This window comes from Natator depressus, chromosome 3 (genome assembly GCF_965152275.1).
Source record: "Natator depressus isolate rNatDep1 chromosome 3, rNatDep2.hap1, whole genome shotgun sequence".
Classification (NCBI taxonomy): domain Eukaryota; kingdom Metazoa; phylum Chordata; order Testudines; family Cheloniidae; genus Natator; species Natator depressus.
Window position 1 is genome coordinate 58,501,721 of NC_134236.1, and position 23,038 is coordinate 58,524,758.

A 23,038-nucleotide genomic window follows, 5' to 3' on the forward strand; every position below is an offset into this window, starting at 1 on the left:
TACTTACCTGTACAATAACTGGAGGTCTTTGAGATGTGTGGTTACTACGTGTACTCCACTACCCGCCTTCCTTTTCCTCTGCCGTGGAGCCTTATCCTAGGACTATTCACAACTAAAAGGTAACTGGAATGGCAGTTGGTCCGCTCTGCTCCTTATGCCCTCAGCTCAGAGCACGAGGAGGGGTGCAAACCAATGGATAGTGCTAGGAAAAAATCTTCCACTCTTAGGTGTACCCCAAGTGGAATATAGGCAGGGTTCACACATTCGCAGAGCTCCTGTTACTGTACGGTTTAGTAATCTTACTTTAAGATGACGAGGGCTGTTCTCACCCCTCCTGACTATTGTTACAGAAAGTCTGCAAACACAAGCTGACATTGCTGAATCGGTTAACCTTGACAATGGGAACAGAATTTTGCTTCACAACCGTAACAGTTAGAGAGGACTTTTTTTTTTTTAATGAAAGTTGAGATCCTGGAGAATAAGACAATAGCTTCCAAAAGGTGCCACACTGCTGGATACCAGCCCAGTTCGTGTCATAAATACTTAGATTCACAGCTGATATAGATCATATGAACATAAGAACAGCCATATTGGGTCAGACCAATGGTCCATCTAGCCCAGTATCCTGCCTTCTGACAGTGGCCAGTGCCAGATACTTCAGAGGGAATGAACAGAACAGGGCAATTTATCGAGTGATCCATCCCCTGTTGTCCTGTCCCAGCTTCTGTCAGTTAGAGGTTTTTTTTAAGTTATGGTAGTGGAAAGTAGTGTCTCAGGAACATACCAAAGATAGTTCATTCAGTGCAATAGCTGGTTTTGGTTTATTTGCTAGACTTTATATTATCATTATATGTGGAGCTAGGCACTGGATCAGATCAGGATCTGGTCAAAATAACAACGATCTGGCCAACCAGTGGCAATAGGATTGAAACTAGCTCTCAACAGCACTATGATTATGGACCAGTTTGCTAGTGTGGTAAGCAACTGCAACATATATAGTTGTTTCCACATATAGTCTAACTGTTTTGAAGGTGGTTGGATATAGACATAGATCAGTGTGGGGCAGATGGCTGGCATGGAAAATTTCAGCCCAAATGGTTGAAGTTCCACAAAATTATAAGCAGGGCTACAATTTAATCACACCAATTTTTAATAAATTTTATGGCAGAGGTACAGGAAAAGAACAATATGTCACAGAAAGAGGGGCAAGGGGTTCATAGGGAATGGGGTTTGGAGAGTGAGCCCACTCTGCATTCATCCTGCAGCAGCAGCTCCTGTCCCACAGGACTGGGCTCCAGGTGTTGTGACCTAGCCCATGCGGTTGCAATGCCAGTCAGGTTTGGCATGTCCACCCCTCTGTAAATGGAGACAGAGGAGGGCAGTGGGCCAAATTTGGTTGTCATTGCAATCTAGTGCACAAGGTCACAATGCCACACAGGTTTGCTGCATCCACTCCTTTGTCTCCATCTATGTAGGTGCAGATGCACGAAACATGAGTGGTGTTGCGATCCTGAGGGCTAGGTCACAATGCTACTTGGTTTGGGTGCATTTCACAGACTTTATTCAAATTCATGGTTTCCGTGACCACCATGATGTCCAGGACAAAATTGTAGCCTCAGTTACAAGAAACTGAAAGCAGGGTCTTATAATTAGATATGTTGGGCAACCATAATTTCCGGCCAGGGCCTAGCCCCACAGATAGTGATAATATAAAGTCTAGCAAACAAAACCAAAAACTGCAATTGTGTTAAATGACCTAGCTTTGGTACATTTCTGTGGCACTACTTCCCACAAACATAACTTAAAAAAGAAAACGTCCCAAAATATTTGTACATCGGACAGACAGGTGCAAGACCAATTGACTGCAAGTAACAAAGATTAGCAATTCCAGACAGTGATTGGAAACATATTTCCCTAGGACATATTTGTGATTTTTTCATTAAAACTGATGCAGTATGATAAAACTAATTTACATTTTTTAATGACTGGAATTTAAAATGAATCATAGCGGGATAGGATCAGCCTCTGGATTTTTTTTTTAATCGCAATAGCTTGACTCAGCAAACTCTTCTACTGTCACATGGCATTGGTAATGGACTAATACATATTTATTTGTATTAGCGGTCTACTTCCTTGAATTTTTCTTTGGCATAAATATGCCGTGATGCTTCCCAGGGGTACCTAGCATTGTGAGGCTCCTCACTACCACTGCCCTTAGTGTAAGGAAGTCTTGTCTGTGCCTTCTAGGGGTCAGCTCCCCAACTCCACCAGCCACAGGCAACACAACCACTCCCCTCTAGGCCTAGATAGGCACCCGTTTCTCTATAGGTTAGCGATAGGCACACTCCAACCCTCGAGCCCTCCAGGCATCTCCCTGGAGAGTCCAGCTCCTGTTCCACTGGACACTTGCAGTATTCACAGATCCTCTGCTTCCAAAGAAACAGTTCACCCCAGTTTACCAGGACTGGCTCTGCATAGCACACAGCACTTAGATATGTTTATAGTGAAATCAAGTATAAGTTTATTTAATAAAGCATAGAGAGTCAAGTAACAGTAAATAGAAGTATTGGGGGGGAAATGGTTACATATAAAACAAAATCATGACGTGCACCCTAGAGCCTAACCCTAGAAAAGTCTAATGTTTGGCTCACCCAAAATCATGGAAATGCGTTTCAGCTGGACTTGGCTGTGACCCTCCTTTCCTGAGACAAGTACACTGTCAGCTTGACTCCCTCATGAAGAATTCATTGTATTCCTTTGTCCCCCAAGATATATAAGTCCTATCCTTTGTCTTCATTCATAGACAGGACACCCTGCTGTTTTATTTCTTCCTGTACATTTTCTTTCTTGTAGATTTCACAATCTCTCACTGACACTTTGCTCATTATGCAAATAGGCCTCAATTGTGAGGCAGACAATACACGTATGATCAGACAAAGAGATAAGCGTCTGTTACCTCCTGCTTGAAAGGAATCAGTCTGAGGCATGTCATCTCCTGATGATCTGAATTAACTCGAGGACCTTAAGAACATAATTATCAGTATGTAAATACATAACTCCTTAAATATTATCCACACATACACTTTGCAATGATTATGACAACCAGTGGACTACTGGCTCTCAGTAGAATAGGTCAGTAGAGACCTTACATGCCACCCATTGTGAACTAGCATGAATATATCTGATCCATGTGATCCCTGTAAGCCATATGCACCCCCTGTGTCCTCTGCCAGTTGGCACCAAGAGGTCCCTGGATCACAAATGTGTATTTAAAATGTATCTTTTTAAAGAATGATTATTGAGCCAATAGCTGGCTTAGACCAATGGAAACAACCACAGAAACTTTCACCCTGAGACATTTGCTAGGCAAACTTGAGAGTCACAAACAGAGGCAGCTAGCAGGAGAGTTTTGGAGGGCGTAGTTATAGACTTTGCTGTAACAAGACTTGGTGAGTGGTGCATTTGGTTCATCTATATACTGTTTATGTGACTATTTATTTGTTCTGTGTATGGGCTGTGTAGATGGGCCTTTGGCCCCTGATAAGCAGCTAAGACAAGTCTGTTTGTTGGTACCTTGGTAAGGGCCAGATGGGTCTGACTCTTTGTAGCCTATAAGTGGTTAATCACTCACTTGTAGAGCTGAACTGAGCTAAGCTAAGCAGGGAAACGTGATATAAAAGTAATTTGCTAGGCAAACTCGAGAGCTGAGAACCAAGGAAGCTAACAGGGGCGTTTCTGAAGGTATTTGGAAAGGGAGTGTAAGAGGCTTGCAGGTTCAGCCTCATGTGCGATTCCATGATGCCCAGTGATGGAACAGTGGAGGTGACCTGCAACAGCTATGCCATGTTTTCTTTCCTGCCTGAAGACAGAAGGGATTTCCTGTGCATGAAGTGCAAGCTGGGGGCTGTACTGCAGGAAAAGATTCTTGGATTGGAAGGGCAAGTAGAAACATTACAGCGAATCAGAAAAGCTGTACAACCAGGTTCGGGAAATGTCAGTACTCCAGGTTCAAGGAAGAATGGAGCTGGCCAGCAAGGAGTTGGAGAGAGAGGACATCGGAGAAGAGGCCTGGCAGTTCAGAATCACCGTAGGCAAGAGGTCTTGGCAACATTCTACATGGCTGGAGATAGACAAGGATGGGCATGCTGTGGTCACCAGAGAGAAGAGGACCAGGAGGATTGCAGCTTGGCCCAACTGAAAGAAAACCAAGTTTGCCCACAAAGAGATCAGAGAAATTCTGAATTTCTTGGCTAAGCCCAACTCTGTAAGATGAATCTGAACTAGAACAAATCCTCTCAAAATACAAGAAGATTCGGATCTGGACCCAATTTTTTCAAATCTGGCCCATCTCTAATATCTATAGAGGAAAAACAGTAAATGAAAAATATTACTGGAAAATTAAGTATCAAATGATTACATGTAAATATAAAGAGTGTGTTACTCTTTTCAGTGCAGTATTTGTTTCAGAGCATACCATAATGAAGATCAATAGAAGACTTTACATAGTGGATACAGTGAGAGGGGAATGCTGGGATTGTGGGCATCACAGGCATTTTCTGTTTGCCTGTGGGATTTGAGAAGAGCACTGTTCTCCCCAGTCTGAGCCTGACCTTAATGGAATATGGAGGGGAAAAAATCCAGCATCTTTCACAAGTACTACAGTCATTTAAAACAAAACTAAAAACCACAGCATACCACGACGACAAAGATAGCTATTTTCTCGTTAATAGGTCAGCGATCAGAATGTATCTTAAACCTCTCTCACATCCTGCATGGCCCAGAGGAGTCGGGTGATGTGTGCTCATTCAAATCCTAGGTCCCAGATTTGGGCCCTAATCTCTTATTAGATCCCAGTGTCTGTTTTCCCTATTTGAAAACTTTCAGAGAAGGTGAACTATGGTACTAGTGGCTTAAAGCAGGAGTGATACAAGAATGTTATTACAAACCTTAGTGTTCTTTAGTTTGCTTTTTTTGTTTGTTAATTGTAATATTTTAATTTTTAAATAACTGGAATCCGGTAGAAAATTGTTAACATCAACAGGTGACAGGATGTTAGATGCAGAACATTTCATGATCATTTGATGCTTCACTCCATTTAAAAATGTGTCCATTGTACTAATCCCCTTGAAATGCAGCACTTAACACATAAATGAACTACAACTGGGTGAAATTTTTCATCCAAAACTTCTTTCAGCAAAAATGCCGATTCCACAACACTGAAACCTTTTACAAATTCATGTTGATGTTGCTGAATTGTTTGTTTAAAAAAAATCCAAAAAATTGAAACATTTAGTTTCATCACTTACTAAACAAAATGTTTCAATTTCAGTTTGAAACAACTTTTCATTTAAAAAATTTCCTTTTCGTTTTAATTTTAATAGTTTCAAAAAGGTCAAAATGAAACATGAAATGAACTTTTTTAAAAAACTTTTTAATTCACTGAAATTTTTCATTTTGGGCTGACCTGAAACAATTTTTTTACCTTTTGAAATTGCCAACAAATCAAAAATCCATTATTCACCCAGTTCAAATGTGAACTACATTCGGTGCCCTGGGGATTATGACCTTTGCCACACGTCAGTTCTAGCTGAGTAGGGGTGGGGTAGAGAAATAGCCACTTTTCCATGGAAGTGGGGTGAAAAGGCTATTGGTCTTGCCACAGATACATCCCAGTGAAGAGATGGTCTTGCTACAACTATCCCCCACTGTACATGGCCGTCCACAAGCCCACAAACATTGCTGCCTATACCCTTTTAATTGCACCTGTGGAGCAAGGTCCTGCTGTCACAGTCAGGGTCATCTGGAATGTTGGTCAGGCTCTTTATTGCTGTAGTAAAACTCAAAGATGGCAAGTTGTTTGGGTGAACAAAGCTACTTCCCTGTGAGATGGTTTCAGTGTACCTATTTTGGGGTTCTGGTTTTGCAGTACAGTTTGCAGTTACATTCCCTGAGGCTGTGTATTGTGCATGAGAAGCACTTCCATGTTAATTATTATGGGCAACTATAAATTAATGTTGTATTTACACGTACTCATGTTTTGTATTTCTGTAGCCTAATATTCCCTGGAGTGCGGCTGGGTGCTGACAGTCAATTTAGTGATTTCCTTGATGGACTTGGACCTGCACAGTTAGTAGGTCGACAGACACTAGCAACCCCTGCTATGGGTAAGAATAATTTGTTCTCATGTATAAGACAAATGCTATCCCATTGACCAAAGTGGAGTTAAGGTGGCCAGAATTTAGCTCATGGGCTACCAAAGAGTTCTGCCAAATGGCCTTCCTCATCTTTAACACAAAGGTGCTGTGTCAGAGGCAGTGCTAGCCCATTGGCGGGCCTAAGCAGGAATATTTTGGAGGCCTGCCGACAGGGTGAGTGGGGGGCAAAGGGGGCAATTGCCCAGGGGCCTGGGTGATTTAAAAGGGCTCCTAGGTGCGCACGGGGTGGTACCGGCAGCAGCAAAGGCAGCCGGGCGGGCATGTGGAAGCCCTGGCTGTGCCAGAAGCTGCAGGCGCAGCACCGCCCAAATCTCAGGCAGACCTTTCTAGGGTCCCACTAACTCTTCTGCCCTGGGCAGAGCCATCCCTAGGGTACAGCGAATCAGGGTGACCACTCCGGGCCCTGCGCTTTGGGGGGCCCCGCGGGCTGGCACGATTGGCCAGCACAGTCAGTCCCAGAAGTGACCGGTCGGTCCTGGAAGTGACAGATTCGTCACTTCCGCCCCAGGCCCTGCACCCCCTGGGAACAGCCTTGGCTCTGGGGCCCGGAATTGCTGTCAGCGGGCCTAGCCCTCCCACATAACACATAATAAACAGCAAATAGGGGCCCCCTTGAGCTGCTTGGGGCCCTAAGCAATTGTTTAGTCTGCTTATGCCTAGCACCAGCTCTGCTGTCCATAAACACAACTGATGCTCTGTTTCATCCAAAATCAGATGAAGATAGAGCATTTCATGCTGGGACCTGTAATGTCCACAAAGCTCACTTCCGTATCAAAGATGGTGGCTGCAATCTGTTCCTGTCTATGCAGAATAATTATGGTCCTTGGCTCCTGGCAAATTGCTAGTTAGCTTTTGCACATGGTTGCCACTGATTATGGAGCCAATAATGGAATCTGACCCAGATTTAGCTAATTGAAAGATAATCCAAAAATTTGAAACTCTACTGCATATTTGCAACAAGACTGACAACCAGTTTACAAATGATGCCATTAGATTGTTGCTGTTGGAACAGATTAAAATTTAAAGTCTAATTTCCAGCAGCCTCTCAAAGGCTACCTATGGTTTTCTCAGTAATCCGAAGCATCTGAGAATCCCCTGGAGTACCAAGCGCTACAGGCTCGCCCCTGACACATCCACTCCACACTCCCTGCATGGACACTTATGGGGAGCCTGCATAGGGCCGTTTATGATGGCTTTATGCTCTGCCTGCAGGGGAGAAATTCTTCCCCGGGCCCTTGCAGGCTGTTTACGGTACACGTACACCACCACAGCAGTGTGTAAAGACAGGAGCATGGGCAAAATCCCTTCAGTCTGCATTTGAGTGATTTGGTGACATATTTTGTGGGGCTGTGCATTGAGGATGAAGAAGAAATAACCCTTGACATCTCCACTAGCCTAATCACGCTATGCACATTAAAAATCACAGATAGCAAGTGCTTTGGCTGAGCAGTCTTAAGCACTGCAGGAACTCAGGTTCAGGAGGCTACTCAACTACTACTGAGGAGAAGTAGGGAACCAGGAGGAAAAATGGGAGGGGATCATCTCTTTTTTGCAGCTCATGAGCTGTACAAAAGAAGGAGAAGTCTTGAGCTGCTGTATAAATCCAAAATTAATTATTTTTTGCAATAGGAGTTATCGGGCTATAAGCTTATTGAGCATGAAGCCTGTACAATGTTATAAGGCCTGTTAAAATATATCAGATTTCCTTCTTACAGGAAATAAGAAGCGTCGGGGTTCTTCTGTTGTCCATTTTAAAATCAGGGTGATTCCAGTAGTGAATCCAGGTGCTAGTTTACATTCGCCTCACTTTTTGCTTAAAAGTTGTTTTCCTCCCTAGACCTCTTCCAACAGGGCTCCTGAGTGATAATTTATTTCCATCTATTGGAGCCTTTATTTCTATAGGCTGAGGGAAGGCGTTGGGCTACAAAATTCACTCAATCTTTCTGCCTAACACTTTCTCTTCAAGGGCTTATATCTAGTGGATAGTTGTCTCTGCTGGTTTGAAAATGTCTGTGTTGTGGCACCCCCTGCCGACTGCCAGTAGCATAGACTGGATTTGAATATACAGGCTTACAGCATTGAAAGGTAGCCCAAGAGCACGGTTTATGGAATTTTCCTCTAAACTATTTGTAGCCCAGTATAGAGCTGTGTTTGTTGAAGCAAATTTTTGATAGATAACAAACCCCCATCCCTGCTTGGCTTGTCATATCACGAATACTAGAGTAGTCTGAAGCACTGTGCTATAATATTCTGATAGTGGAACAAGTGTGCTAAGGTCTCCTTTTCAGTTACATTTGAACAACAATGCTTTTATCATTAAGAATACAGCAAATTTTGTAGCTCAGGTTTATACACTATTCTTTGCTTAGAAACATGGACCTACATGTCAGACATCATAAGGTCAGGGTCCTGCACAGGTGGGAATTCCATTTGCTTCCACAGTTACCACAACTGGACATGTCCAATGAGGTATTTGGGCACCCAGACAGCCAGTTAGGTGACTATCTACCCATTGGCATGATCTGTCTTGGCGACTTTTTTTTATGCAGCCCTGAACTTCTCATGGTTTGAAAATCAGACCCGTAATTACTGAGGCCCAAACACACAAAGGGACTTAGGTATTGCAACACTCAGTGTCACAAAGTCTGACTTGTAGGTTCCTAGCTGCCCAATAGAATCCATAAACCTTGGATTAGGTGGCCTTGTCTCCCTCTGCACTGAGTGGTTACAAATAGGTGACTCAGAATGGGGTCATCAAAACCCATCACGCTAGGCAGGGAGTCACCTAAGCTAGCCAATGGCAGATGCAAAGAAGAGGGGTGTGTCCAAAGCTCTACCCCTCTCAGGGAGTTAGGCACCTAACTCTATTTGGGATCCAGACCTGGAAACCCTCTCCTGGAGTCAGGTGCCTCAGCCACTTCTTGCAAGAACAGCAGTGGTACATTGCCTAACTGCAGCAAGAGCCACCCTTCTAGTGGTGGTGAGGGCACTCACCTGGGATGTGGCAGACCCTGGATCAATTAACCCTTTGCCTGAGGAGAAGGGATTTGAACGTAGGTTTCCCACTCTCAGAGGAGCGCCCTAACAATTGCTCAAGAGTGTCATCCTCACTTTATCTCTGGCTCAATGCATATTTACATATTTATATACTGTATAATGGCCTCAACCAGAGAGATTGAGAGAGACCAGCATCAGTGTGTCTCACTCTCCAGTGGACAGGGCACGCAACTCCTCCTCCCTCCAGACCATTTTATGTGTAGTTAGGCATGCTCTGAGAATGCCTAGCATATTAAGCCCCACAGCACCTCGTCTGAGCCCCATTTGAGGATCCCACTTTTAGCTTAGGTATCAGGCACTTGGCACCTAGACTGATGTGCACATGTCTGTTGGCAGAAATTTAGGCACTTAGGGGACTTGTGAAAATGCAGGCACTGAAGGATTTTAGGCAACTCGAGGACTAGGCAGCAGCTTAGCAGGGGGTTAGAGGATTTCAGTGGCACCTAAATATTTGGACTTAGGCACCTAACGTGGAAGTTAGGCACCTAAGTTCTTTTGTGGATCTGCACTTAAGTGTCTTTTTTTCATTTACAGTCTTTCTTTCCAAGTCAGAGCAGAACTTGGACCCCAACACGGCAAATGTTCTTGTCTGCAGCTATAGCCAGAGTTGTCATTTGCCAGAACATTCAGAACTGAGGAAGCAGCTTGGAAATCTTGTTCTCTTAATATTCTGGCAGTTTGTTCAAGGTGCTGTTCAGGAAGGGAACTGTCACCCTCTTGCCCTCATTAAAAAACTTTCGTAAAAAAAAAAAATTGTGAGCCTCAGAGAACTTAGTTGTTGGCTAGACAGACTGCAGTCTACTTGTCTGGCTTTCTTCTTTCTAAAGGACAGACCTGCAAGGTTTGCAGCCACACACTTACCTAGTAAAAACAATGAGGAGTCCTTGTAGCACCTTAGAGACTAACAAATTTATCTGGGCATAAGCTTTCATGGGCTAAAACCCACTTCATCAGATGTATGGAGTGAAAAATACAGTAAGCAGAATATATATCATAGCACATGAAAAGATGGGAGTTGCCTTACCAAGTGGGGGGTCAGTGCTAACAAGGCCAATTCAATTAAGGTGGAAGTGGGCTATTCTCAACAGTTGACAAGAAGAGGTGAACACTTACCTTGTGCTCCTTCCATCTGTGTATCCACCTGGTGTCTCTCCTCTTATACTTGGATCAAAGACTCTTTGAGGAAGAGACCATCAATGGGATACAAATCCCTGACTGGAGACTCCAGATGCTACCACAGTACAATAATAATAATGATAATCAAAATAATTGCCTGAGTGAAGACAATTGACTGTGGTGCGGTCTGCACTGAGCTGACCCAGATAATGGAATAAGCTTTTTCTTCTCCTTTCCTTTCAGGTGATATTCAGATTGGAATGGTGGATAAAAAAGGCCAGTTAGAGGTAGAAGTCATTAGAGCCCGAGGCCTCACACAAAAACCTGGGTCCAAGTCTACCCCAGGTGAGGAAAACTGCAAATGATGGAGGACAGGAGAATACAAAATATGCAGTAAAGCGTGGACCAGAGATCTCAAAAGAGACCTTCTCAGCTCTTTGTAGCAGTCACTACATTTACATGTATTCATTTTCTTTTTCAATAGAGATGTGTTTAAGGGTATGTCTACACTACCCACCGGATCGGCAAGCAGCGATCGATCCAGCGGGGATCGATTTATCGCGTCTAGTCTAGATGCGATAAATCGACTCCCGAGCGCTCTCCCGTCGACTCCTGTACTCCACCGCCACGAGAGGCGCAGGTGGAGTCGACGGGGGAGCGGCAGCAGTCGACTCACCGCGGTGAAGACACCATGGTAAGTCGATCTAAGTACGTCGACTTCAGCTACATTATTGACATAGCTGAAGTTGCGTAACTTAGATTGATCCCCCACTAGTGCAGACCAGGGCTTAGAAATACCTACTGTGCCCATGTTCAATTCCTCCCTCTGCACACCATTTAATTTCAAGGAGTGCTCCCCTCACAAGAGCAAAATCAACATTTCTGAGGCTGAAAAATCCTTGCTAGAAGGAATGTCTGCAAGGGGTGTTCAGATTAGATTTTTATTGGTAAATGTTGATAAATGTCGATTTCATGGTACACACGCAAACCAACAAAAAATCCATCAGTAATAATCACAATTTACAGATAGGCAAAGTAAGAAAAATGTTGCTTGTAACTTATTAGACTTTGCTTTCAGGATATTTATTTTGTATATTATTACATGTGATACTGACAATTTGTATTGTAATGGTTTAAAGTTTTAACTTTTTGAATCTCAATGTCTATTGTAATTAGGTAATTATCATCTGATTCCTGCCCCCATAATTTTCTGCAACTGTGAAACTTTACATTGATAACAATTGGGAAAAAATGCTTAAAACACATCATTTTTCACAACTGTGAACATTTACATTGATATAAATTGGGAAAAGGGCTTAAAAATAAACCGATATTATCCATCAAAATTATTAAAATAATCAAAATCTAGTTACATTTCACCATGGACCTGGTGATGCATATGGAGTCCCTTACATTATTATTTATGCATTTGTTTATTTTCATCTACAAAAGAGAAAGAGTAGTTGAAAGGGAATAGCAAGCAAGCAAGGTGGTGGAAACTGAGTACTGTGATCTTCAGTGATATGGCAGTGTTTTGAATAAATCAGAAAGCGGTACCAGTGCCTGTGAGCTCAAACATGTGAGTTTACCGAGAATAAATTAAATTATTGTTATAATAAAAATCTCCTTATTTTAAGACGTCTTTGCTGGAAAACATTTTTGTTTTCCAGGACAAACACTGTTTATCATAATAATTAGAATATGGGTTTCAGATTAACATTTTGCTGCGATGTTACTTTAAAACTATTTGAGACACGAAATAAACGAGGAACAACTGCCTTTTTATATGAATGTTTTCAGGAATGACTGTGTTTCATTTTTAAACACCCAGTTCATTGAAATGTCATCGGGAATGGCATATTTTGAAATGGCTTTGAACTCCTAACACATGGAACAATCAAACTGTCTATCAGTGACAACATATTCTTGTTAATAATATCCAGTTCATGGGACACATCAGTTAAAAAAATCATACGTTACCAGATAAATGTAAGACGTGTTACTAATAATCACTTATGCAGTGTTGTTGTAGCCGTGTTGGTCCCAGGATATTAAAGAGAAAAGGTGTGTGAGGTAATATCTTTTATTGGACCAAGCTTGTCTCTCTCACCAACATAAATTGGCCCAATACAAAATATTACCTCTCTCACTTTGTCTCTCTGATAATACTTTTAATTAAAAACTAGTAAATATTTAATTGACTTTTCATCATCTAACTTGTTTGCTTACTGTTGAAAATTCAACTCAGTTTGGCCAATGAAAGTGGTTACGTTCACTTTTCTTTCTAGTCAGTTTCCATTCATTGTTCTTGTCCTCCACCCTAATGGTGCAATACTGTGAAATGCTTAAGTCCAAACATAAAATTGGTGGTGTTTGATTTTTGCAGCTCCCTATGTCAAAGTGTACCTGTTGGAAAATGGAGCCTGTGTAGCCAAGAAAAAGACAAGAATTGCACGGAAAACACTTGATCCTTTGTACCAACAGACACTGGTTTTTGATGAAAGTCCACAGGGTAAAGTCCTTCAGGTCAGTAATTACTTAATCTTGGTTTAGGCCCTGATTTGGTAAAGCAGTTGACTGTTCACTTAACTGTAAGATTGTGAATAGTCCCAACCCACATAAACACTTAATTTCAGAAATATCAGTTAATATATCTAAGTGGTTTGTAATGTCATGAGACTCCCAAAATGTACCTATGTAGCTTTATTATTTATTAGAAGTTTTTCTCTATTGCTTTCTATGGCCCTAACCCTATCCTACCATCAGGCCCCTTCTCTTCTCCTTTGAAAAAATACTCACCGTACTCATGCAGGTAGGGAGTTGCTGCATGAATGAACATATAAGTGTATATTCTTTGGACAGTGTTAAATCTGTATTTTATGTCCTTACAGGTGATAGTTTGGGGAGACTATGGCCGAATGGATCACAAATGCTTCATGGGTGTTGCACAGATCCTTCTGGAGGAACTTGATCTGTCCAGTGTAGTAATAGGATGGTATAAATTATTTCCACCCTCATCACTAGTGGATCCAACCTTGACTCCCCTGACCCGCAGGGCTTCCCAATCATCTCTGGAAAGTTCAACTGGGCCTCCCTGCATTAGATCATAGTGAACTTATAGCAGATGCTGTCTAATAAAAATGTTACCACCCAGGATAACAATCAGAACCAGATTCTTATATGATCAAAAGCATTGTTGGAGAGAGACAATCACTTCTGTTTTTGCCTGTAGTAGTTATCCAAAAATATGTCTGAATTATTTGTTAAAAGATGGCTTAAATTAACAGAACAAAATAGTATATCAAATACAGTAAGTCAGTCTACTAGCGACAGTCACTGATGCTTATTACAATTTTTAAAAAGAGCGGGACCTTTAGATTAGAATAAAATGAAAAAAAAATACAAAACTGGAAGCTCTCACTCTGTTAAGTGTTGTATTTTTTCACATTTTGACAGAGCCCACAAGCAGTGTTAACTTCCTGGTGTTTCAGCAGTTTTTCTGTACTTGTTACTTCCACTAGTTTTTTGCTGTGTGATTCTGCCAGTTTTGTAAAAGTCCTCACAATGCTAACAGAGACCCTTCCTTTCGTTTTCTAAACTAAACAAAAAAGGGCTGAAGTATATCTCTGTCAGTATCCCTTCAAGTGTTCAGCAGCCAGAATTACCATACATGATGCCACTAAGGTTCTCATTGTTTCTTAGTTCTGGTTCTTCCAAGTCTATCAGGTGACAACCCAGAACAAATGACCAATCAAGATTATTTCATTAACAACAACAACTAAGTCACAGTGCTAGTTTTTCTTTGTAAAAAGCAAATATGTTTGCATTATATATAATGTTTTCTATGTTTTATGATGTTTTGCATGGAAGAGTTTTGAAGAAATCTATCTGCAGCTAATGCTGGGGACTGATAAAAGCAGCTTTAGTCTTCATTTTGACACTGAAAATATTACTGGCAATGCAGTTTTCTTCCTAGACTCAGAGAGGAAATATTTACGTTCATGTGTATAAATGTATATTTGACTTCCCAAAATGTTGACCAGGAATGGGGTTGAGCATATGACACTTTCAGCTGTACCCAGGCTTCTCTGATATGTGTCACTTTAGACACACATGTCTGCCCTGGATAGAGCATGGTATGAGTTGTTCAGTATTTCACTGGAAATTCCAGTTGAAATATTCTGCACTTACTAATGTTTTTATCAAATTTTAGTTTACATTTCTTTGAGATTGATGCAAGCACAAAGCTTGATTTTTTAACGCAAGATACCTTACTTTTTTGGTAAAAAAAAAAATCAAATTTCAATCTGCATTTTATTCATTTGAGTTATTCTTGGCCTTGAAATTCCATGTGATTTACTGTAAATGTGCTAAAAACTGCAGACTCTGCTGGTTCAATGATATGTTTTCCCTCCTTTTACAGGCCATTCAATTTTGTGATCACACAAATAGGGCAGCATGACTTGGAACTGTTCAAAGCTGCATGCACGTTTTGTAAAAAGAAGCAAAAAGGTTATTTAATAATGTATGTTAGTTCCACATAGGCCAGCTTGTATGTTGCATGTACTTGTACAGTTTGCTCGTAATTACTATACTGAAGTAACCAAGAAATCTAAGCCATCCATTTTTCTTATAGACATTTTGCAGGTTTTAGCCAGGCAAGGTCTGTTAGTCTGGTGCTAAATGTCTATAGATGGACTTTATTTTTTACCCTATGGAAAACGTGATGTAGTATGGACCAAATTCCTTCTAATAAATATTTTGGTGTAGATTCCTCCTGTGGGGCTGTAACACATGTAGAAACTCTGTGCACACTAGGTTTGAAATCATAGACATACTGCCTGCACCAGGTGAACTATTTATTATTATTTAACATGCCGGAACTATTCTGCCCAGGGTTCCCTAGGGCACAGATTGATTACTGCTCGACCTGCTGAGCAGGAAGAACTGAAGCACTGGTGCACTACTACGAGATTCTGCTCTGTCTTAGTGACCAAAAATCAACTAATTATAATTCGGTAGTATCTTTCTATTTTGACCACTTGTCTTAACACTCCCCTGTGCTTTTAAATGAACTCCCAACTCATGTTATGTAAACATGTTTAATAAAATTTCCTTTTCATGTCCAGAGTAGTCGTTGTGTTCGGTATGTTCTAAGGTTCAGATGCGACTCCTCTTGCTACCGAATTGAATGAGATGTGTCATAGAAGTGAGCAAACAAGTGGTCCTTTTAACGGATGTAGAAGCATGTGTTCACAGTAGCGTCAAGTCTAGACCTGGAGTAAGTGGGTGCAAGTCATGTGATTTCAATGATGTTGCATTCCCTTCCACAAAGGAGGGGGCCAAATTGTGCTCTCATTTATATTCATGCAATCATATTGAAGACATTGGACCACACTTGGTGTAAGCAGATGCAACTCATTTGATTTCAGTGAGGTTACATCTGCTTATACTAGGTTGGATCTTGGTCCAGTGGAGTTGCACAGATGTTGGTCCCAGGTCTGTATTTGATGTAAAAAATGTTATTTAGGTACAAAGGGCAAATTCTGCTCTCTTGCAGTCATTTAAATCCAGAATAGCACCATTGTTATTTACACCAATAAATGTATTATGGATAACTATTTATGCCAGTGTAGCTGAGAGCAGAATTTGGCACTAAATGTTGTTATTAGAGAAGCAAAGATGGTGTACTGCGTTTGATTTTAGTTCTCCTTATCCTCCAGATATCATTTAGCATAATTTAGAAATAGCCTAAAGACTATTGCATCACTTTGAACACATACATTTATTGCCTTGTTTAAATGAATACATAACTAAGCTTCAGCAAAATGAATTATTAAAATGATAACTATTCACAAAAAAGAATTTTATGTTTCTACTTCTGTGGGGAGAGAATGAGCTGTGAAATACAGAGGACATTATGATATCGTAAAACCTTCTCAAGTTAGGTGAATGAATGTTTCATGACTTCCATGGCTTTGGATATTGCATTTTTCTTACCCATTTTCTTACCCATCCTCAGGAATAAATTAAACAAAATTGTTTAGTATTCCTGATCCCCTCTATAACACAGAAAAGGTACCAGCAATATTTTAAACATTTAAACCTTATTTTCAAGCACAGTGTATCTAATGAACAAGTAACACATGTAGGAAGCATTCGGGAGAGAAGTGACTTTTTAACCCCACTAGATGGTAGAATGTGTGAAGCCAGATGAGACAGGAGTTGCTCCTGCTCTTCTGCTGCTGTTGCCTTTTGAATTGCTCATTGTTGAGTGGTGGGACTTTAGCATCACAGGTGAGTCACTCCTCGCTTGTCTCCTCACCCTACTACTTTTCCCCAGAGAGGAGGACACAGTATCACTTTACAGATGATGAAAAGAAAAGGAGTACTAGTGGCACCTTAGAGACTAACCAATTTATTTGAGCATAAGCTGTAGCTCACGAAAGCTTATGCTCAAATAAATTGGTTAGTCTCTAAGATGCCACAAGTCCTCCTTTTCTTTTTGCGAATACAGACTAACATGGCTGCTACTCTGAAACCTTTACAGATAATGTACATCATAAAAGTAAAGCTACTAAAAATCATAATCACTAAGTTTAAGCATACAACCTGACATTCACTTTCCTCACGATAAGAGTTTATTCAACTTTATATTGAAATCCCTTTATAATTTACTGCCTTATTACAGAAGAAAAACTGCTGGCCTATGTGGCATAGTGCTGGGACCTTAAGAATGGCTGAAGGCAGATCAGTAAAATGGGCTGCACATTTAACAGCCTCTTCTCCTTGTAAGGCACAAGAAACTTATATTTGCATTGCCCACTCTGACTAATCAGTTACAGCACGTGAATGAAAGCCTGAAAACTGAGTGCTGTATATCCAAACTAAACTAGAAGAATTTTAAATGGATAAAATCATAGAATCATAGAATATCAGGGTTGGAAGGGACCTCAGGAGGTCATCTAGTCCAACCCCCTGCTCAAAGCAGGACCAATCCCCAATTAAATCATCCCAGCCAGGGCTTTGTCAAGCCTGACCTTAAGAACACCTGTTTTTATCCTCAAATCCTCAACACCTGTTCACAAATGTTATGTATATACCAAGGGTTTATTTATATCCTGAAACGTTACATTTGATTGAGACTTCCATTCCATCACAGCCATTTCTTTTTTTCATTAGCTCCTTTAAGAAGTAGTAGCTAACCCATCTCTGGCAAGAAGACTGTAGGCCACCTTTGCCTCTCTTAGAACTATTGATTCAATGTGTTTAAGTCCCATAATGCATCTGAGCTGTCCTCCAGTGTTATACCAGTATAATACTTAGGATATAGTGGAAAGCAGAATTGTTAAAGATGCATTTCCTCAACTCATCCTATGGTCTATTCAGACCATCTCTGGAGGTATCTGGCAGGAAACTAAACCTCCCATAGCTCTTGTTAAGAAGAAGATAATACCAACATTCTTGACAATTATCCCCTCACAATTTTTTTTAAAAAGTACTGATCTGTACAGTCACCCGGTCGGTGCATTTGCTTAAACACTACATGACTGACCATGAGTACTTTGGGGTATGCACAGTCTGAAATATGTTATCTGTTCTATATGGAAAACACACACCAGACAGAGTAAATATTTTCTAGGCTTTATTGTTGATCAGAACAATAAATCTCAATGGGACTCTGCCTACATGCAGCACTGAAAAAAAAATGCATAACATGCAGCATTGTGAAAACTGAAAGTCATAAGGGGAAAAGAGTCAAAAGTACCATCCTCTGTAGATGACAACATGGTAATTCACTTCTGCCAAATTGCTGGATTACCTACTGTACAGCGTTATCTGAAAACAGTTTCAGGTATTTAAGGAACATGATATCCTTAAATGAGGTCACAAAGAATTCAAAATATAAGGGTCCATCTCAAGGGTATCCCTTAGAAGTATTTTCGCCAGTTTGTTTCTTGGCCTTGTTTGATGGGCAGATACCTCCAGGATCACACCATTGGAACAGTCCTATCTGGAAAAGGATCTATAGGATTACCAGCCACCCAGTAACTTTTTGGCTGATATCTGAATTGTGGTTCACCTGAAATGAGTTATCTCAAAAGTCTGACAAAGTTCTATAGCCATACACCAAGAAAGCTGCTCTGTGCATGATCTACAACAAGCTGTTTCTTAATTCTTCCCTATACAACCCACAGGTAATTGTTTTATGTGCCTCTCTTGGAAGTGTGTCTAAGTTCTCACGTGCCTGATAAAGTGCAGCAACAAAGTCCACAGTGGCTCCTGTGATAAAAACATCATACCTGGGACAGAGAGAAAAGATAGTCTAGTGGGTAGGGTACTAGCCTAGAACTGGGAACACTGGGGTTCCTTTTCCTGCTCTAGAACAGACTTCCTATGTGACCGTGGGCAAGTCACTTAGGGCCAGACCTTTAAAAGTCTTTAGGCGCCCAACTCCCATCTTTTCAATCTGGCCCTATCTCTTTGTGCCTCCGTTCTCCATCTGTAAAATGGGGATAATAGCACTTCCTACCTCAGTGGGATGTTCTGAAGATCAATACAGTAACGATTGGGCAATCCTCGGATACTATGGTAATGACCGTGTAAGTAGGTCGATAGTAACAGAGCTTATTCCTGGGGTTCATAGTATTTCTCCAGTGCCTAAGAAATATCTTGCAGTGATGTGTTTAATGTGGAGGAATGCCACTGAAGTCCCACTCCAGAAAAATAAACTTGACCTCCCATGATTTGTTGGCTCTTTCTCATCAATACCTGGTGCCACCAAAGTAGTATTTAATACTGAAGGTATAGCATTGCCACGTATTGTGCCCTCCAGGAAGGTCAAAGCAACTACAGACGTTAACAGTACCACCAGTTCCAGCTGCATGTACCAAAATTTTTGCACCACTTTACCACCGATCGGTACCATCTGTTCTGACTTACCAGCCTGTTCCCTTACGTTGGTGGCAAGGGGGTCTTTTGAAATGCAACGGTATGTTACAGAAAAATGCGTTTACTAGCACCCAACCACAGAAGAGCATGGAATAAATCCATATATCACACATTTCATATAGTTTCACTTGGGTCCTAGCTAAGCCCTCAGTGTTTAAAGGACTCCTGTCAGCTAATTTAGTCCAAACGTTCAGTGTTCACAAAATAAAGTTTTATGGGATTTGGAACCAGAGGGCAAATAAAAGGAACCCAAATGCTGTAATTGTTTAATCATGATTTTTAAACCAATCATAGAATCATAGAATCATAGAATATCAGGGTTGGAAGGGACCCCAGAAGGTCATCTAGTCCAACCCCCTGCTCGAAGCAGGACCAATTCCCAGTTAAATCATCCCAGCCAGGGCTTTGTCAAGCCTGACCTTAAAAACCTCTAAGGAAGGAGATTCTACCACCTCCCTAGGTAACGCATTCCAGTGTTTCACCACCCTCTTAGTGAAAAAGTTTTTCCTAATATCCAATCTAAACCTCCCCCATTGCAACTTGAGACCATTACTCCTCGTTCTGTCATCTGCTACCATTGAGAACAGTCTAGAGCCATCCTCTTTGGAACCCCCTTTCAGGTAGTTGAAAGCAGCTATCAAATCCCCCCTCATTCTTCTCTTCTGCAGACTAAACAATCCCAGCTCCCTCAGCCTCTCTTCATAAGTCATGTGCTCTAGACCCCTAATCATTTTTGTTGCCCTTCGCTGGACTCTCTCCAATTTATCCACATCCTTCTTGTAGTGTGGGGCCCAAAACTGGACACAGTACTCCAGATGAGGCCTCACCAGTGTCGAATAGAGGGGAACGATCACGTCCCTCGATCTGCTCGCTATGCCCCTACTTATACATCCCAAAATGCCATTGGCCTTCTTGGCAACAAGGGCACACTGTTGACTCATATCCAGCTTCTCGTCCACTGTCACCCCTAAGTCCTTTTCCGCAGAACTGCTGCCTAGCCATTCGGTCCCTAGTCTGTAGCGGTGCATTGGATTCTTCCATCCTAAGTGCAGGACCCTGCACTTATCCTTATTGAACCTCATCAGATTTCTTTTGGCCCAATCCTCCAATTTGTCTAGGTCCTTCTGTATCCTATCCCTCCCCTCCAGCGTATCTACCACTCCTCCCAGTTTAGTATCATCCGCAAATTTGCTGAGAGTGCAATCCACACCATCCTCCAGATCATTTATGAAGATATTGAACAAAACCGGCCCCAGGACCGACCCCTGGGGCACACCACTTGACACCGGCTGCCAACTAGACATGGAGCCATTGATCACTACCCGTTGAGCCCGACAATCTAGCCAGCTTTCTACCCACCTTATAGTGCATTCATCCAGCCCATACTTCCTTAACTTGCTGACAAGAATACTGTGGGAGACCGTGTCAAAAGCTTTGCTAAAGTCAAGAAACAATACATCCACTGCTTTCCCTTCATCCACAGAACCAGTAATCTCATCATAAAAGGCGATTAGATTAGTCAGGCATGACCTTCCCTTGGTGAACCCATGCTGACTGTTCCTGATCACTTTCCTCTCATGTAAGTGCTTCAGGATTGATTCTTTGAGGACCTGCTCCATGATTTTTCCAGGGACTGAGGTGAGGCTGACTGGCCTGTAGTTCCCAGGATCCTCCTTCTTCCCTTTTTTAAAGATTGCCACTACATTAGCCTTTTTCCAGTCATCCGGGACTTCCCCCATTCGCCACGAGTTTTCAAAGATAATGGCCAAGGGCTCTGCAATCACAGCCGCCAATTCCTTCAGCACTCTCGGATGCAACTCGTCCGGCCCCATGGACTTGTGCACGTCCAGCTTTTCTAAATAGTCCCTAACCACCTCTATCTCCACAGAGGGCTGGCCATCTCTTCCCCATTCTGTGATGCCCAGCGCAGCAGTCTGGGAGCTGACCTTGTTAGTGAAAACAGAGGCAAAAAAAGCATTGAGTACATTAGCTTTTTCCACATCCTCTGTCACTAGGTTGCCTCCCTCATTCAGTAAGGGGCCCACACTTTCCTTGGCTTTCTTCTTGTTGCCAACATACCTGAAGAAACCCTTCTTGTTACTCTTGACATCTCTTGCTAGCTGCAGCTCCAGGTGCGATTTAGCCCTCCTGATATCTTTCCTACATGCCCGAGCAATATTTTTATACTCTTCCCTGGTCATATGTCCAACCTTCCACTTCTTGTAAGCTTCTTTTTTATGTTTAAGATCCGCTAGGATTTCACCATTAAGCCAAGCTGGTCGCCTGCCATATTTACTATTCTTTCGACTCATCGGGATGGTTTGTCCCTGTAACCTCAACAGGGATTCCTTGAAATACAGCCAGCTCTCCTGGACTCCCTTCCCCTTCATGTTAGTCCCCCAGGGGATCCTGGCCATCTGTTCCCTGAGGGAGTCGAAGGAAGCAATCATATGACCGGGGGTGGGAGGGCTGCCTCATAATATTTGAATGCTTGAGGTTGGCAATACTGTAGCTGCCACTGTGCCAGAAGGTCTCTGGCCAGTGGGAGTGGATCAGGATTTAGAGTGAGTCCCAAATGCCCCTCTACCACCAGGAGGGGAGGCAGTGTACATTGGGCCCCAGTTTAACAAAGCATTTAAGTACACACTTAAGTCCATCTTTATGGAGCAATCCATTTACTTATTGTGCTTAGCTAAGTCTGTGGGACTTAAGTTTGTGCTTAAACTGAAATACTTGCTTAGGTACTTCCCTGACTTAAGGCTGCACTGTTGACTTGGACCCCAGACAGGAGGTCCCAGTACCTGGAGAAGCAGGCATGAATCCTAGAGTGGCTCTATGGTGTGACTGGGAGAAGGTAGACTTCTGGAAAGATGCAAGGTCTGCTGAAACTCAGTGTGGGTAGGAAGGAAGTCAGGGAGGTTACTGGGACAATGATGTACTTGCTGAGTTTAGGGGAAAACAGGAGAAAAGGGATAGATCATGAGTTTATTTAGCTCCCATCCTTTGATTTAGAAACCTGAAAACAAGAATAGTGGCTATTATTTGGCCAACTCCTGCAGCCCTTGCTCAGGCCAAACTCCCACTGAAAGAAATCAGTGTTTTCCTGAGAGTAAATAAAACAAAAAGCTCCCAGATTTGGCCCAATATTATCAACTTAATATTAGAAATCCAATATACAGAACAAGAAAGCAACCAGTGCCTAACTTTTAGGTGCCTAGATGATCACAGGAACAACACTGCAATCCACAAAGCCAAGTTACATGTATAGGCTCCCTATGCACTGAATGGGGAGAGACAGGTGCCTAAGAATGCAATCCACAAAAGCTGATGCGAGATTCCAATGTGCTAAGACCCATCCCTTTCTTAGAGCTAGGTGCCTAGCTCTTCTCTAGAGATCCTTAACTCCTTATAGCTGGAGTGGCTGCACTCCAGACCAAATGTTGTGATGCCTCCATTATAACTTTGAGCCCAGTGGTTAGACCACTAACGTGGGCGAGCCAGGTTCAGGTACCTGCTGACAGTGAGAAAGGCTTTGAACCGGGGTCTCCTCTTCCTTGGGATGGTGCTCTGCCCACTGAGCCGCAGGCTAGTCTTATGTAGTGCACCCTCAGTCTCTCCTGGTGAAGCTGTGCCACTGTGGATACATAAAGAGGGACAGGGCTAGAGAGAGAGAGAAAATGAGTGTGTAGTACAGTGGT

The 23,038-nt window shown here is 42.1% G+C and overlaps 1 protein-coding gene across 40 annotated transcripts in view; it reads left to right on the plus strand.

The window, feature by feature from the left end:
- RIMS1 (regulating synaptic membrane exocytosis 1) overlaps positions 1-16,082 on the plus strand; it is a 490,703-nt gene extending 474,621 nt beyond the window's left edge. For 19 of the 40 annotated variants that reach the window (XM_074947937.1, XM_074947946.1, XM_074947941.1 and 16 more), the window contains 4 exons: positions 6,052-6,164; positions 10,632-10,733; positions 12,775-12,914; positions 13,280-16,077. In XM_074947937.1, the coding sequence (XP_074804038.1) occupies positions 6,052-6,164; positions 10,632-10,733; positions 12,775-12,914; positions 13,280-13,498 (574 nt within the window). In that variant the 3' untranslated portion in view covers positions 13,499-16,077. Of the gene's footprint in view, positions 1-6,051; positions 6,165-10,631; positions 10,734-12,774; positions 12,915-13,279 lie in introns of all 40 variants that reach the window. The other 21 variants (XM_074947964.1, XM_074947971.1, XM_074947972.1 and 18 more) reach the window with 5 other exon arrangements.
- The last annotated feature ends 6,956 nt before the right edge of the window (positions 16,083-23,038 follow it).